The sequence below is a fragment of the Limulus polyphemus genome, unplaced genomic scaffold (assembly GCF_000517525.1).
Source record: "Limulus polyphemus unplaced genomic scaffold, Limulus_polyphemus-2.1.2 Scaffold411, whole genome shotgun sequence".
NCBI lineage: Eukaryota > Metazoa > Arthropoda > Merostomata > Xiphosura > Limulidae > Limulus > Limulus polyphemus.
The window spans coordinates 297,793-314,446 of record NW_013666021.1 but is presented as its reverse complement, the minus strand read 5'-3'; the positions used below and the strand labels follow the sequence as shown (position 1 = coordinate 314,446).

The window sequence follows — 16,654 nt, the reverse complement described above, 5'->3', positions numbered from 1 at the left end:
CGAGAATTGAATGATGTGGGACTAAACTGTGACCATTAGATGTCGAGAATGGGATTATGTGGGACTAAACTGTGACCATTAGATGTGGAGAATTGAATGATGTAGGACTGTACTGTGACCATTAGATGTCGAGAATGGGATGATGTGGGACTAAACTGTGACCATTAGATGTCCAGAATGGAATGATGTTGGACTAAACTGTGACCATTAGATGTCAAATAGTGTTTATAATTGATCTTGGGTATTTATTTTTATTTGTGAATGACAAAATGAACATGTCAAGCTTGTCAATGCTGACAGTTTTCAAATTGTTGAAAGTAAAATACAGTAAGTTGTTTTTCTGTTTGGTTGTTAATCGAAGGGTTTACACATTAAAATGTGATGCAGCTGAACACGATTTGCATTTTCAGCTGTGAGCTCATTATAAAACTAGTAGTCCATCCCGTTATTTGGATGAAAGATACGAATAAAGCTTGTGGCGGCGGGTTCTACTGGTTGGCTGCAATCCCTCCGGTCAGTAGTCCAGAACTAGGGACGGCTATATCTGAACCCTAGGAACCTCTGACCTAAAGAAAAACAAACAAGTTTATTATGTCCACACTGTTCTTCAAGCTAACAGTTAAACGTACAATCCTGTATGACAACAGTTTATGCACACGTGGGTAAAACGGTTCTTCTTCGCTTTCATTAAGTAAAATCAGTATTAAAGTGTACGGTACAGGGGCCCAAATTTCTACACCGTTTCCTATATTAAGACGTGCTGTTTACTTTTCGAATGAATAAAGTTACCTTCTTTGTTTACTGCTATGACTTTACATCACTCAACGGTTTCTTTATGGGGCTATAGCCTCGTCAGCTTGTACGTCGAATAGAAAAACATCAAACTGAGAACGTGAAGCCTTTGCAAGGTAGTGACTTGTACTGATGTACTTGTATAATGCAATAACCTTAAATGACAAAGTGATATGAATTGTATAGGTTCGCATACAGTTCTACAGCATCCTTTTAACTCATGTACAGCTATTCAGGGTTGTACCTCTCGCAAGCTTAGTTAATTAACACCGTAATATAAGGGACCTACACCTAATTAACACTGTAATATAAGAACCTATACCTAATTAACACCATACTATAAGGAACTTACACCTAATTAACACCGTAATATATGGAATATACACCTAATTAACGCCGTAATATAAGGAACTTACACTCATTTTTTTCCGTTTGGTTGGTCTTTACCTCTGAGCTAGTTAGTTTTTAAAAAATACTATTAGGTCATCAAGAAATTAAAGTCGCTTCTTTGTAGATAAAAAAACCCGAACAGCTTATATATCAAAACAAAAAATTTATTAAATAAAATATTCTCCATTCTTATCTATGGTGCTTTTCCATCTTACAATCAGGTTGTTAATGCCCTGATTAAAGAAATCACTTGGCTTTGAAGCAAAAAACATGTTGATGTCCTCTTCAACGCCTTCTACATTTGCATACTTTTTCCCACTAAGATGGCGTTGCAGCAAACGAAAAAGATGGTAATCTGATGGTGCCATATCTGGAGAATATGGTGGGTGGGGAGAACTTCCCAACCCAACTACATTATCTTATGTTGCGTCAAATGTGCCACATGTGGACGTGCATTGTCGTGGATTGACAAGTGAAGGGCGTTTCTGATGAAGGGTTTGATTTAAACGTTCCAGTTGCTGACTTTAGATCTCTGCATTGACAGTACGCTGTGGATTGAGGAGTTCGAAATGAATTACTCTTTTGATGTCCATCCAAATGCAAAGCACCACTTTCTGCGGATGGAGCCCATGTTTTGGGGTCGGAAATGTGTTTTGTCTAGAACTAAGCCATTGTTTTTGGTGCTTAATATTTGCAGAGAGAATCCATTTTTCATCACCGATGACAATTCTGTCCAAAAACTGTTCACGCGCATTACGCGCCAGAAGAGACGAAGCAACGTTCACACGTTGGAAACGATGATCATCGGAAATTTCGTGAGGCACCCAAGCACCTTCTTTAAGGATAAACTTCTTTCATATTCTTTGTAGCTACAGAGGCGTTGTTTCTCTTCTTGTATTCAAACAGCATTACATGCCGAATACGTGTGTCATCATTATCAGGGATTAGAGTATACTAAAGTTTACACCTTATATAGGCTACACTAACGTGACGTTCAGGCGGTTCGTTTTCTGATGTGAGCCTGTATGTTTTTAATGTCAGTTGAGAACTGTGATATTGGAACAACTAGAAAGTAGTATTACCTTTTCCTAAAAGGAAAAACTAAAATGCAAAATGATGTTATGCAAATTGTGAGTAATATTTCGAAATTAGTAATAGAACAATGAAAACACGGTTCTTGTTTTAAGTTTTATGAAGAATTTGCAGTTATAATAATAACGGTTAAAATATCACATGATACAAGCTCATTTCAACAGTGCAAACGTTTCACATTATAATAAAAAACATTTCAAGAATATATGAAATGCATTTCTAGAAGTCAATCATTCTAATTTATTCTATGTAAACTCATATACCTGTATATGGGTAGAACATTACAATCGTATCAAAAATTTCATAGTGATATAAAAATCCTTATCGTTATCATTCTTTGTAATTAGATGCTACATTTCTCCGGCACATGTAGCATTTCGATTATTTTATTTTATCTGATCCACGTGGATCGAACGTATGTTATGGAACACTAGAAGAAATAAAATAAACTATACAAATGTGACAACAGTCGTTTTTAATTTTTCACTTTGTTGTTATTTTAGGATGAAGAAATAAAATAAACTATATAAATGTGACAACAGTCGTTTTTAATTTTTCACTTTGTTGTTATTTTAGGATGAAGAAATAAAATAAACTATACAAATGTGACAACAAATGTTATTTTAGGATTAATGGTGAATATAGAGTTTGTGTGTATCTTTTTAACAAATAAAATTGTCATTTGCCGCTGATGTTTAGTTTATCTCCGCATGTTGTCACATGCACATCACCAGAACTTTTGTTTTGTACAATATTCTAGCGCGTTAAAACTACGGAAGCCTGGTTCTAAATTATTTGGGTACGTACGTTAAAGCTTGCTTGTATTTACATCAGTACAACGCTTTTGACAAGTACGTCATTACGTGATACAATGCTCACCGAAGGCAAACATATGCACGCAAAAAAAATCACAATAGCTCAACGCTCTTACCATGTCTTATTACTTCCTTTTTTTCTCACGTAGCCTGTTAACGTAATGATGCACCTTGTTTAGTCGAATAATAAATATAATGCATGAAATGTAAAGCATATAAACAAGTCCCACTTCAACACCTCGTCATCTACTACTAACGTGATTTTTTATAGCATCATGATATAATCTGATTTATTCTTAAGTCAGATGTTGGTAGAGAACTGTACATGTCACAGAGAAGAAGCTACCGTTATACTCTTCCCTTACAATCCTAACAAGATTTAGCATTTAACGCCAAAGCTATTGAAACAAGAGAAGGTAAGAATTCTTTTTTTTTTTTTGCACATTCGTTAAGTTGAGATTGATATCGTAGGTGTAGGCTGAAAATTAATATAATAGTGTTTGAATATTAAGTAAATTAAGTTTCTTTAACGTACATAACTGAAAACAGTAATGCGTGAAAAACGAATACCCGCTGGTATCTCACCAAGAAATCACCCACTGCTGTACCTTTATTCACCAGGGTTGAAACCCAAGCAACTTGAGTGGGCGGAGTTACCAACAGGCACCTTTCCTTGGAACGGCCTTCGTAAGTTTTTTTATTACCACCGACAGAGAGCCCGCAAAAATGCGCTGTATGGTAAAAGTATCTCTTGTTCGTCTGACGATACCTTTCGTTGCGGTGGTGCTCTGTTTTATTATTTTGATATTTAAGTTTGTTTTGGGAGGGAGTTAATATTAAATAAATAGAATATTCCAAACAAGTATCACAAAAATATGTTTACTATATAGGTAGTCAAAAAACCACTTCCTCACTTTTATCATACAAACAGAATTACTTATGAAATTAAGTTTGCTGCATATGCAAATAATAATTGTTTTTTGTGACATACATATATTATTTTTTATATAAAAAATGTCGTAATAAAGCCAGAGATTTATAGATTATAACTGTTTGCAACATACAATAATGTTTTAAAGAAACTGGGCAGATGTTTTAGATTTACACATACATAATTCCTCAATGTATACGTGAACAATGTTTTATACGAGGACAATAACACTTACAGCTTTCTGTCTTATAGCCTTTATGAATCGATACTATTAAACCTTAGAATTCGCAGAGTTCGACAAGAACCTGTAAAAAATAGTTCTATATCTTTGATTACAAGGCATTTAAAATGTGTATCTTAAAGCCTTTACTTGTAGTGTTCAATTCATTAATTGTCCTCATATTATAAGTTTGTCCTTTTGCAATATCTATCATACGTTCATAAACATAACGATGAATAATAGTTCTGAGTAGGTTGTATATTTTTATAGTTAAATCTTGGGCTACCGTGAGTATATAACGAGAACGAAGCAAACATCTAATTACGCCTTATTTAGTAAACAGTTAGCCTCCAGCACCAAAATGAGTATTTGTATACCTTAAAAACGTTTGTGAGTCACCTATAGGTTGATTAAGTCACAAGACATAGCCACTTAAATCTTGAAATGATAGAGTAAATTCACTTAACGTAAAGCCTAAGATACAGTGTATTCAGACACTGGTCGAAACAGCACCATATTGTATTTATTGTACTAAGTTACCATATTGGTAGTTACCGGACTGATCGAAATAATACCATATAGATAATTGCACACAATATAAAATCAGAACTCCCTTTTTAAAAATCTGAAGTATGAAAATAGATGTCCTAACGCCTATATTGTTTACAATATTCACAACTCTTAATGACATACAATATTTCTTAGTGTGCAATAGCTGTGTGGATCTTGTTTCATTTGCAATAAATGTGTTTCAGTCGTTATTGTTACTCCGAGAAAATCCATTTGAATGAGGTTTTGATATTTTATTTTTAAATAGTTTAAAACAAAATTAAAAACATATAATTTATCTTTAAATGTTATAATTCTGACCATATGCTCTAATGTCAACTGAAAACAGTAACACTTATCTTTGTTTAAATTTGTATGATAGATAGTCTATTCTATTGCTCAACTACCTCTAAATCAGAGAAATATTATGGAATGACTTTTGTTTTTAAATTTTTTTCTTTGAATATTGTCAATTTATTTTTGTTGTTTCAAATAGGTTTTCATGAAATGTTTAATATCCATAAAAATAATCCATTCCTGATATATCTTATCATTCATGTAGTTACAACATGAGGAGGACCTCGAGGGAAGGGGTTGAAAAGTTTCGTGTTGACTAAATAATCCATATTTTGGATCCCAGTTTGCATCTGGATATTTTTCTAATTGATTTTCATGAATTATCTTAATAGATATAAAAAAAATATAAATAACTAAAAATACTGTGAGACTAACAATGTGAAAAGTTGTGTTTCACAAATAAAATTCTTGTAGGTAATTATAGTATTTTGGCTACTTGTGTAATAAAGTTAAAATCATAAATAATATTCAACGTTAAACTGGCACACAATCTTAATTATGTACCAGTTTAACGTTGAATATTATTTATGATTCTTGTAGGTAATTTATTTGCTATTTAAGCAATAAAAAACTCCAACCAAAGGCTTTCTTATATTATCACTGATCACCAAATCAGACTTTTTACCCTGTGTTTGCGTGATTTTTACTTTATCTTTACCAGAAGGAATTGCTCCAACAATCCAAAATAAATTGTTAACAAATACAATATATCCTTTAATATTCATATAATAATAGTTATCATTCATATTTAGGTTACCCATGTTATTGTTTATTAAAATACAAGTTGCAACTCAAAGATCAAACTTAGTTCTACTGTATTTTCTTTGATCATCTGTATTTCGATATAACGCCTAGTCTCTTCCCCCACTTTATGAATAAATAATAAGGAAAATTAATTTATGTGATGACTGGTGATGAATCTCTGTGGTGGTATATCTCATCAAGATCAATAACAAGTTTTGAAACTGCAATCGTAATGCTCGCTTTAATCGTTATATTCTTAAAACTGTAATTCATGCTATAAAAATTGTTATATCACGTAGTTCAACAAGACTGGTTATTGTCTTATGCTCGACATTATAAGATAAGCATCTGTTACTTATTATGTTCTAAAGGAACTTGATAATATCATAAATAGTAAAAATGTTCATGTTATAGGAAAGTGTGGTTTTAGAATGTGGGCAGATAGATTAAAACTACCCTGCATTTGCTCATAAAATTGCTAGTATAATAGAATATAGCATAATAATAATGACTAGCTGGATCTTATTTCTGTCTTAATTTTTATTTTGCTTGGCCTCTTACTTCACAACCATAAGAAATAAGTTCACAGTATTATTTATATCGTTTTGTAACTTATAACAATGAATACAATTAACTGGAAAGGTCTTGTAATATAATACTCTTATCTAAAAATAATAATAAATCATTTTGAAATTAAATACTTTTACAGTTGTATTCAAGTTTATTTACTAACGATTATGTTATTTTGTTGTCTTTTTTTTTTTGTCTGTTTTCCTGCAGAAGTCGCTGGTTCTCCTGAAATCCCGAAAACAAAGGTGTGTATTTTTATTAGTATTCGTAATATTTTTTTTTTTTGCTTATGTACACAAAAACATGATATGTCGTAATAAAACGTGTATCCTCTAAAGAAATAATAAAAGCATGCTAGATACGATTTGTTAAAGAAGTATCGCCTATCCCATTGATATTCTCGTTGAGATCTGGGTAAAGCGTCTGAAAAAAAAGAGAGTCTCATTTATTCTAGATTGCTGTTGTTTAACAGAACGTCCACACATTTTTATGGCATTATCTATAAAATAAAAATTATTCATATATCAAAAAGCTGCGAACTCGGATACGCATCATGCTAATTGAGAATCAGTCAATCCGATACAAAAATCTTCGCCAAAATACAGCACTAGGGCAGTATACTATAAAGGGACTTTATTTTTTAAAATACACAAACGTATAATTCTACATGAATAAATAAGGGTGATTCTGCTTTCAGTTTGAAAATAAAACTGAGATTTTTACTCTTAATGTTATTTCAAACTTGAAAAGTTAATTTTCGAATCATAGAAGAACTAGTGTCTGTTTAACTTAAAACATTGAAAGGAATGCTAGCTTTAGTTATTTGTTGAAGTATTAATTTATCAACTGCTTAAATACATTCACTTAATTGTATTTTGCTCTGATTTTTTAACAATATTCCAAAATTGACTTTTGTGAAATCTTAGTTTATTAAATGCATTTCGTTTCGCCTCGGACGGGAATCATCATACAGACCCGTATGTGTTGAATTATGTCACCGAATTATTAGTGCCATGAATGGTAACAAGATTATTTAGAAAAAAAATCAATTAATGTTCTTTCTCGTATTTTACACTGATTCTAGTACCTGAACGTTGTTGTTAAGTTAACCAAAAATAGGTCTTTTTTATTTAGCTTCATTGAATATTATTTCAATAATTTATGTCGCGGTATTAGTCTTACGACATTTGTTTTCATATAATACAACAAAATCGTAAGTTTCAAGACAAGTTATGTAATTTCTATACTGCATTCACATGGTTGAATTATAACAACGCGAGTAAACGCACTTGAATCAGTACTAAACTGTTAAACGAAGATTGAAGAAAATAGTTACAACGCGAGTAAACGCACTTGAATCAGTACTAAACTGTTAAACGAAGATTGAAGAAAATAGTTCTTGGTCTTTCCGTAAAAGAGCTTTATTAGTCTCTATGGTTGTTGATGACGAGACACTTTTCACATGTTTTTAAGAGAGAAAACGGCATTTTATTACAGAAAAAATATTTGATCTATACCAATTTCCTTATAGAACTTGGAGTTAGATACAGAAAACTTCCGTAATGAGATCTAAAATGTGTGAACCTGAAAGTTCTTATTTCTTTTTCAATCAAGACACCAACGTCACCGATAAAGAGACTAAGCCATTCACCCAAAAAGGCACCTCTGCGGAATGGTATTCCTTCTCCAACTAAATTTCCACAAAGTAAGTGAGTGAGAATACTGAAAATTGTTGACTCTTTGATTGCCATCCTAAGTAGTAATGTATCCACAGGTTTTGGGCACATCAATTGAAGAAAATCGTCAAATTACATTTAAAAAAAATTTAAATACAATAATTTTTATTTTTTCTTAGTTTAAAGCTTGCAAGAAATATGAGAACACTTGTCACTAACTGTAGAAATACCATACTTAAAAATACAGAAAAATAAAGTAATATACAGATGTGCCGTCCGAGCGCACAACTCGACTCTTCAGGTCGTTGTTAAATTTTGTTTGTTTGACAGGTCTTTTTCTGGGTTATAACAGTCTGTAGTAGCGACAACTGATTAATCTCGACATTTTAGGTAACTTCTGTTTCCTGTCTTCAGGTCTTCAACTGTCGCTACTAAAGGTTGTTGTTATCCAGAAAGAAATTTCGTCAGACATCACAGATACTCAACCTAAACCTTCCATTAAGTTTTGTTTAGCGCAAAGCTTCACAAAGGTCTTTAACATGACAGACTGGAGAGAAAGCAGCTAGTCCACAGAGCCCACCGGCAATTTTTGGAATACTCTTAAGTAATAGAACAGTAGGAACTGAGCGCCACTCTTAAAATGCACTCAAGACCACAAAGTTGCGGAATTCGATTTTTTCATCAACGTGAAAACTGAATCCTAAGCTCACAGTCTGGACACGCTAAGCACTAAACCATGCCCAGCCGTATTGTTTTATTTCTAAAAGTAAAGCAGTACGTAACATTGACCGAACTGCTAATGAAACTCATACTCAACCCCCTCCCTCTTGTAGCTTAGCGGTAGTCTGAGGGCTCATACCGCTAAAAACCGGGTTTCGATAGTTGTGGTGGGCACAGCACAGGTAGCCCATTGTGTAGTTTTGCGCTTAATAACAAAAAATTAAATCCACAAGTAATATTTCAAAGTCATAAAAACGTATTCATTTTATCCGAAAAAGAGTGCTATCACTTGTAAACATGTTTATCAGTGTTTCAATTAAATGGACATAATCTGACTGGATATTACATCTTGATATTGTCTTTGGAGGGGTGCCAACCTTTTTTTTTCTTGTAATATGTTTTTTACGAGTATGTGTATAACTATACATTCCTAAAAGCCCCCCAGTGGCACAGCGGTATGTCTGCGGACTTACAACGCTAGAAACCGGGTTTCGATACCCGTGGTGGCCAGAGCACAGATAGCCCATTGTGTAGCTTTATGCATAATTCCAACCAAACAAACAAAACATTCCTAAAATATTAGTACATTTTGTAGTACATGCCCTTGAATATTAACGTTTTCTCCTTTATGTTTATTGTTTGGAAAATATTGTCGGAAGAATCATTATTTTCTTAGCATTATCAGAACTCCTTTAATTTTCAAAAATGTTGCTAGTGTTAAAATCATATTTTCAATGCTTTGATAACAAAATAATTAAAATTTGTTAATTTAAAAGGGGGAATGGGGATCGTCAACAGTACTTATCAATTTTATTAGATTCAAAATAGGGATTTTTGTAGTCTGAGAAAATAATTTAGACACTATTTCCAGCCTGGTTTGTTTGCTTTTTCAGAGTCCCTAGTTGTAGGCTTAAAAATCTAATCTTTGCATTTTTGATTCAACTTGTTCTTGTACCTTTTGGACGATCCATATTCTCCTTTTTAAATTAATTATTTCTAATTATCTTGTTTCTTAAGTTTTTATATGTCCATTTATGGAGAATAAATTTTAAGCTACTTATGCATAAGCATTAATCTGAATGTTACATGTTTTTCAACAGTTTACTGCTGCATTGGCTGTTTTTCCCACCCAACCATTATTTACTGAGCCAGGTGGTTTTGTGCTTGCGATTTCGTGTAAACACTGTTTAACAAGCGTAGAGTACAAAAGAAGCCGTTCACAACAACATCGCTTGTATTATGTATTTTTAGCCACATAAATCATGTTTCAATGAAAAATAATCAACTTTTTAAACAGGTCATGCACATTGGCAACGTTTTGTCATGATATAAAAGACTGTTTAGTATAGATATTATTGATTAATTTATTTTGTGAGTGAATATTTGATGATTGTTTGGTTTTGTTCATAACAAGAGAGGTAGAAGCACTTATTTTAAAGTAAATGTGGTGACAAGTTTAGTTACGTAAATTTTAAAAATCGTACGTTATGTTTTATAACTCATGGGTGTCGAGATTATAGAACGTTGCGTGAAAGTTATTAATGCCGAGGATATAGCAAACAGACGATTTAGTAATAAACATAGAAATATTGTGAGATGAGCGGGAAAAATAGACAAACAATGACAGAACAGACGAGAAGTAAACTGAAGTTACAAGAAAGAATCCGGCCAGTCGTAGGAGTGGAAGGCCTAACGATTAATATAGGCCTAATGGTTGATATATTAGAGTGAGACTAACGGTGTTGAAAGAGATAAGAAGAATAGTATATTTAGTCAAAGAGAGTTGTAAAGTAATTGAACTAGCTTCAGTGGACTTTGACAAATAGACAGACGATTCTCGGAAATACGAAGAGAGAAAAAAGGAGTAGACGATTTTAGAAGTATAGGATACAACTGTGGTAACTCGATGATAAAGTAAGTGAACTATACTCGGATATTTTGGCGATAGTAATAGAGAAAAATAGCTCGGCTTGTCAACTAAAATTCTAAAGCATGTGAATAGGTCTAAGTGAATGGTGAATAGGCCTTTTGACAAGAAGAAGAGAACTATATAGTGTTTATGACATACCTATGACCTCCATAGTGTAAATAATTTGTTGTACATACGTTTAACTAGTTCTGAATATATATATTATTTTGAAAACAAGTGGAGTGAATGCTGTTCGTTTATTTTTTAATTTATCACAAACAAGTCACAGTCACCTACTGTAGAAGAATCCTAAGCCCAACAACAACAACATACCCATATATTTACTTACCATATATACAGACTATAAAAATTAAGTTTACTGACATCTGTCTAGGTCTTGGTGTAAAATACCCAGCCAATTTTGTTGTAGTCTTGTGAAACATGAATAATAATAATAATAATGTTTGTTTGTTTGCTTGTTTGTTTGTAGTTAAGCAGAAGGCTACCTGAGAAATCTACTATGGTAATCATTTAATGTTAGAAAACTCAATGAAATAGTCACAGAAAACCACGTAGAGACAAAGTACAATAGCAAACTCGAGAAATGATCAATCCTCAACGTGGCAGTTTCAAATTGATGCACTATAAATTGCACAAACTATTTTTCATTAGTAAAACACCGGATTTTTTTCAATGACGGAAAGTTAATTGCTTAGAGAAATTCTTTAGGGAGAAAAAACGCAAGTACTTAAATTAACTTTAAAACTATCTTATGATATACTCAATACTGCATTCATTACTATTATTCAAGTTTCATTAAAATATTCGTAACCGTTTCTTTCTGTAGCGGCTTGTAAAACTATTCTCAATAATAATAAGGCTGAAGACATTGTTATAAATATACACATTGTTTACTCTAATAAAACGAAGTGTTTCCAACTAGTATAATGGTGCTTAAATGGTTTGTACATTACTACGATGCTTGAATGGCTTCGAAGAGCTTATGTTGGTAGCGAAGAAGAACTTAGAAAATTATAGAGGTTGGAAATCTCTACTTTCAAGGATCAACTTAAAAATAGCCCTACAACTTTCTCAGGAGTTTTTTTAGTAGCTGTGCATAGATTTGGGCGCGGCACACCTAGCCGTTTTTGGTGTAGGCTTCGGTGCTGGAATGGCTTCGAAGAGAAACTTGGCCAGTAGCAATGAAAAACTGATAAAATCTTCCTTCTCTTTCAAGAATCAACATAAAATAGTCCTATGACCTGCGCAGTAGCATTTTAGTATGTTTACCTAGGTTTGAATGGCCGTTGTTTCTATAGGCTTGTCAAACAAGAATATTATGAATAATAAAAATAATAATATGAAGAACAAATTGTTTGCTGTTACCAGTATAGTAGCAACCTTAGCCATTGAGATGAAAGGTCTTGAGTGTTGTTAAAATTTTTGTAAAATTCCTGGGCGAACAATATTATGAACCATTATCGTGGTTCATGATATTAACGTTTGTTGATTGTTTCTAATATAAACATATTGTTTTCAGGGTTACCGCCGATCAAGGCTCCAGTTGGCCAAGCACCGATGCCAAACCTGAGAAATGTGAAATCTAAGATCGGGTCTCTGGATAATATTAAATATAAACCCTCTGGAGGAGAGAAAAAGGTATGAAGTGAGATAGTGATTGATATTTATATATTAACGTTATAGAGAAATATGTTTTTATTTTTTCACAATTGTCAGGAAATCTGAAGAAGGACACATCCGAAAACTGTGACTGAGAACTTGCGAGTAAAATAACCAAAAAAAGAAATAATTTTTACTTTTTTCACTCGGAAATATCATCAGTCAATGATTATTTTATTCGTTTATAAAACTGTGGCATTTTTTTGAATAAGTGGGATAAAACAAACTAAGAAATGAAGTAGGTAAATCTACACTATAGACATATCAAAGTTTGCGAATCAAACGAGTGTTAGAATATCATTTTAAACCAATCTTAATTATAACAACATTTTACTTGAAAAGATGTCGGCTTGAATATTTGCAATTTTGCTTTTTTTTTCAGATATTTCCATAAATCTACTTAAGGGCTGTCTAGCCGTCTCTAATTTTGGACTAATTTATTAGAAAGGAGGTTTTGTTTGGCTGTAGTTAAGCACTAAGTTATATACTGATCTCGTTTTCATTCTTTCTAGATTGTAATTTCAATAAGTAGAAGGTTAAAAATTATTATTTAAATAAGAGTATGTGTATGTACTATCGTAACGAGATGTACCTATAAAATGATATAATTTTTGAAATACTATTCATGAAGCCACATTTTGTGCACAAACATGTGCAGGAAACGTAAGAAGTGTTGTAACTGATATGATGATTATTCTTGAAAAGCAACTGTTAACAAAGAAGTTGGAATGGGTCGCTGCTCCGAGGGTTGGATCATTGGAAAACACAACGTACAAACCTGGCGGTGGAGTGAAGAAGATAACAACTCAGAAACTAGAATGGAAGGTGGAACCCAAAGTAGGAGATAAGAATATTGGTTATACCCCAGGAGGTGGGCAAGTTAAGGTACGTATTAGACAAAGCTCGTGTTAAGCCTGAAGGATGAGCAAAGTAAGTTGTATCTCAAATTTTAATCACAGTGTCTGGTTATATATTTAAAATAAAGGTTATAAGTAAAAACATTACTTGGTCTCCTTGAGAATTATTTAATTAGGTTCATATATATAAGATCCCGTGTTAATCCTAGCAATATGCTTCTTAACAGTAGAAACAGAAACATTGAATAACGTCAGAGAAAGCTCATGTACAGATTATTTAAGTTGTTTACAATTTCTAAATGATGTAAGTTAATATAGTTTTTTTCTGCTGGTGAAATTAAAACTGATATCAAGGACACTCTAATATCCACTTCTACTTGCAGATAGTTATATATATATATATATATATAGGCTTTTAAGTCCAGTTAGCATAGCTTAAGGGACTTGCCTATTTCCATCTGTTGCCCATGAAGTGAAGAATTGCAGATTGAGGCCTGGGGACTAATTAGAAACAGATGCTCAGCAGGACAGAAGTGTAGGTCTAAATCCCGGTAGATCCCATTTATTTCTTCAGGAAGATAGATACACACTATAAACATTCCTACTTGAGTTAATGGTTATAATCTCAACTACTATAGAGAAGATAAGTATGATAATATGGGTACTTAGTTGATTATTTATAACAGGAAATTAAGCACGACTTCAAGTCTGGCCTTTCAAGTTCCACTAAGCCTAAATTCCCAATTTTATTTCACAAATAGCATAGGAATTTTTTATTTGTTCTATGTTAAGAGTCTGTACCTAAGTATGAAAAAACATAGGTAAAACTAAATCAATAGGTATACGTGAAATTTGAGAGTAAATGATAAATCTGGTTCTAGGAAAACTATAAATGTTAGTTTCTTGTTTAAGATATTTTATAAGCCTATTCATCATGTATTAATTCTCAATATCTGGAATGTTTGGAAGAAAGTGAAAAAATGAATATTTAAGACACTAAACATGCTGCTTAACCTGAAATTGTACGTTAACATGTCTCGTATTGAATACGTCAAAAGCTAGAGATCATTAAACTTATCTTTCAGTTATTCTAATAAGATTTGGATGAGCTAAGATAAAAGTTACAAAATATTATTTTCCCACGGACCGATAGAAAACTACATAAATTAATTTGCCTCGCTCAGTTGAATAGATAAAGAATTAATTGAAAACGAAACAAAAATGGCGCTTAAAGGACTTGTCTTTTTCTAAAATAACCAAATTAATAAAGTCAAAAGAAACTTGATGCTCGTTTTGCTAAATATTCTTCAAACATTTAATCTATTTCGCTTTACAACTAATTAAGCATTAAATAAAAATAAAACTTGTACATTTTAATTTAACATAATATGGTACATGTATTACAAAAATAAAGCCATATTCCACAATCTGGCTAGAATACCTACATTGTTCAAACTGGAACTGTTAATAAACGATTAAAACAACAACAATTAGCCAGTTGTCTTAATAAGTATACTTTGTAGACATATAAAATAAAACAAAATAAATATTTCTTAAATTATCGAAATACAAAACATGTTAATGTACTTTCGTGAAACTGATAACACAAACATGAAAAATAAAAATTTTACTGTACAATCGTTCAATCAGAAATCTTGCGTGCGTCCGACCATTCAATGTTATAACAACGTTTTACTGTAGATCAAACAGGGTTAACCTATTTCCCAGCAGTTTAAACAACCAGATGGCACTACGATCCATAAAACGAAAATGTCTACGCTAAATAATTTAACAATTTCTTGGTTTATATTATAAATATGTGTGTGAAGTTGTCGTATTTTACCGGATGGCCCAGGGACTAAAAGGTCCTAATATCTATAACTATATATCTAAAATAAATTGAAAAATATTGCAGAACTAAAAACTATTTCAGGGCAAGTGTGACACTACATATTATAGAAACATAAACGGCTAGAGTTTAGTACAGCTTTTCAATTTCTTCGTGTTATTATGGCTGAACGTGTGCTATTATATATAGACAAATGTTGATTTACTTAGATACTATTAAAAACTGAGCAAAAACGAAAATGTTTTCATATAGACCATTAAGGACCCCAAACGTGGAAACAATTTCTGGTTTGGTACTTTTTTTTGCTGAGTGTGCTTATGTGTACAAAATTTGAAAACACGTGTATGTAAATTCAAAAGTAGAAGAGGTTAGAGGTCTTTGCTAAAAGACGGCGCATTAGTTAAAATATTTTAAGGGTCTAATATCTTTAGCTAGTGATTTACAGCAGACCAACCGAGGCCTAATGATTGTTTTAAGTGGGGTATATCACCATTAAACATTACTTTTTAAAACAAATATTCTGTAGGTTTTTAAAGTAATTTTAAACATCTTTTTGGTTTTGTTTCCACCTTCGAAGAGACAAAACACACATATTTAACATAAACATTGATATATATATATATATATATATATATACTGTTTAAAAATATGCAACTTTAATTTATATAAAGAGTGGTGCTGTATTGTCTACATCTACAGTGCCATCTTTTTCTTGTGCATAAACTATAAAACGCACTCATAGAAATTGTGATATAATGTTCTAAAATATTGCTTTGACCCCTGTTTCAAGCCAGTTGAACTAATACGAACTTAACAGAACCAGTATTTATCTATATTAAAGCACAAAGCGATTTCTAATCAGTTATAAACCAAATTGTCTATCAATGTAACAAGCAAAAGTAATGTGTTTCTAATAATATTATTAGGTAAAGTAATATATTTCTCAGTGTACAGTACATTTATTAGATCTTTCTGTACTAAGAGAATGAAACCAGACAAACATATAGTTTTTCTTTTCTTTTGTTAAACCCCCCTTACTTACTACCTTAATCACTTTTCAGTTAATTTACTCTCACAATCTTATGTTCAGATATTGAAGCCATATTGGACTAACTAATATATTTGTTTGTTTACTTTAATTCCGCGCAAAGATATTTGAGGGCTAGCTGAGCAAGCCGTCTGTAATTTTGAATTGATAGAATAGAAACAAAGCAGCTAGTCAACACCACCCATCACCAACTCTTTACCAATGAATAGTGGTACTGACCATCACATTTTACCACCACCCCGCAGATTAGAACTCTAGCGACCTAACCACCAGGCCATTCCACGTCTAATCAATATGAAGAACCCTTTTTGAAAATATGTATAACCTTTCGTCGTTGCTGCAAGACAGGGTAGTTGCTAAAAATTCCCAGTTAGCAAAGTTATTGTCTGTTTGCTTGTTTTGAATTTCGCGCAAAGCTACACGAGGGCTATCTGCGCTAGCCGTCCCTAATTTAG

The 16,654-nt window shown here is 32.4% G+C and overlaps 1 protein-coding gene across 4 annotated transcripts in view; it reads left to right on the top strand.

Annotated features, from left to right (window-relative positions):
- Positions 1-16,654, top strand: part of LOC106458063 (microtubule-associated protein 2-like) — a 61,965-nt gene that overhangs the window by 36,616 nt on the left and 8,695 nt on the right. For all 4 annotated transcript variants that reach the window (XM_022384197.1, XM_022384196.1, XM_013917519.2 and 1 more), the window contains 4 exons: positions 6,671-6,705; positions 8,075-8,165; positions 12,306-12,424; positions 13,151-13,330. In XM_022384197.1, the coding sequence (XP_022239905.1) occupies positions 6,671-6,705; positions 8,075-8,165; positions 12,306-12,424; positions 13,151-13,330 (425 nt within the window). The remainder of the gene's footprint in view (positions 1-6,670; positions 6,706-8,074; positions 8,166-12,305; positions 12,425-13,150; positions 13,331-16,654) is intronic.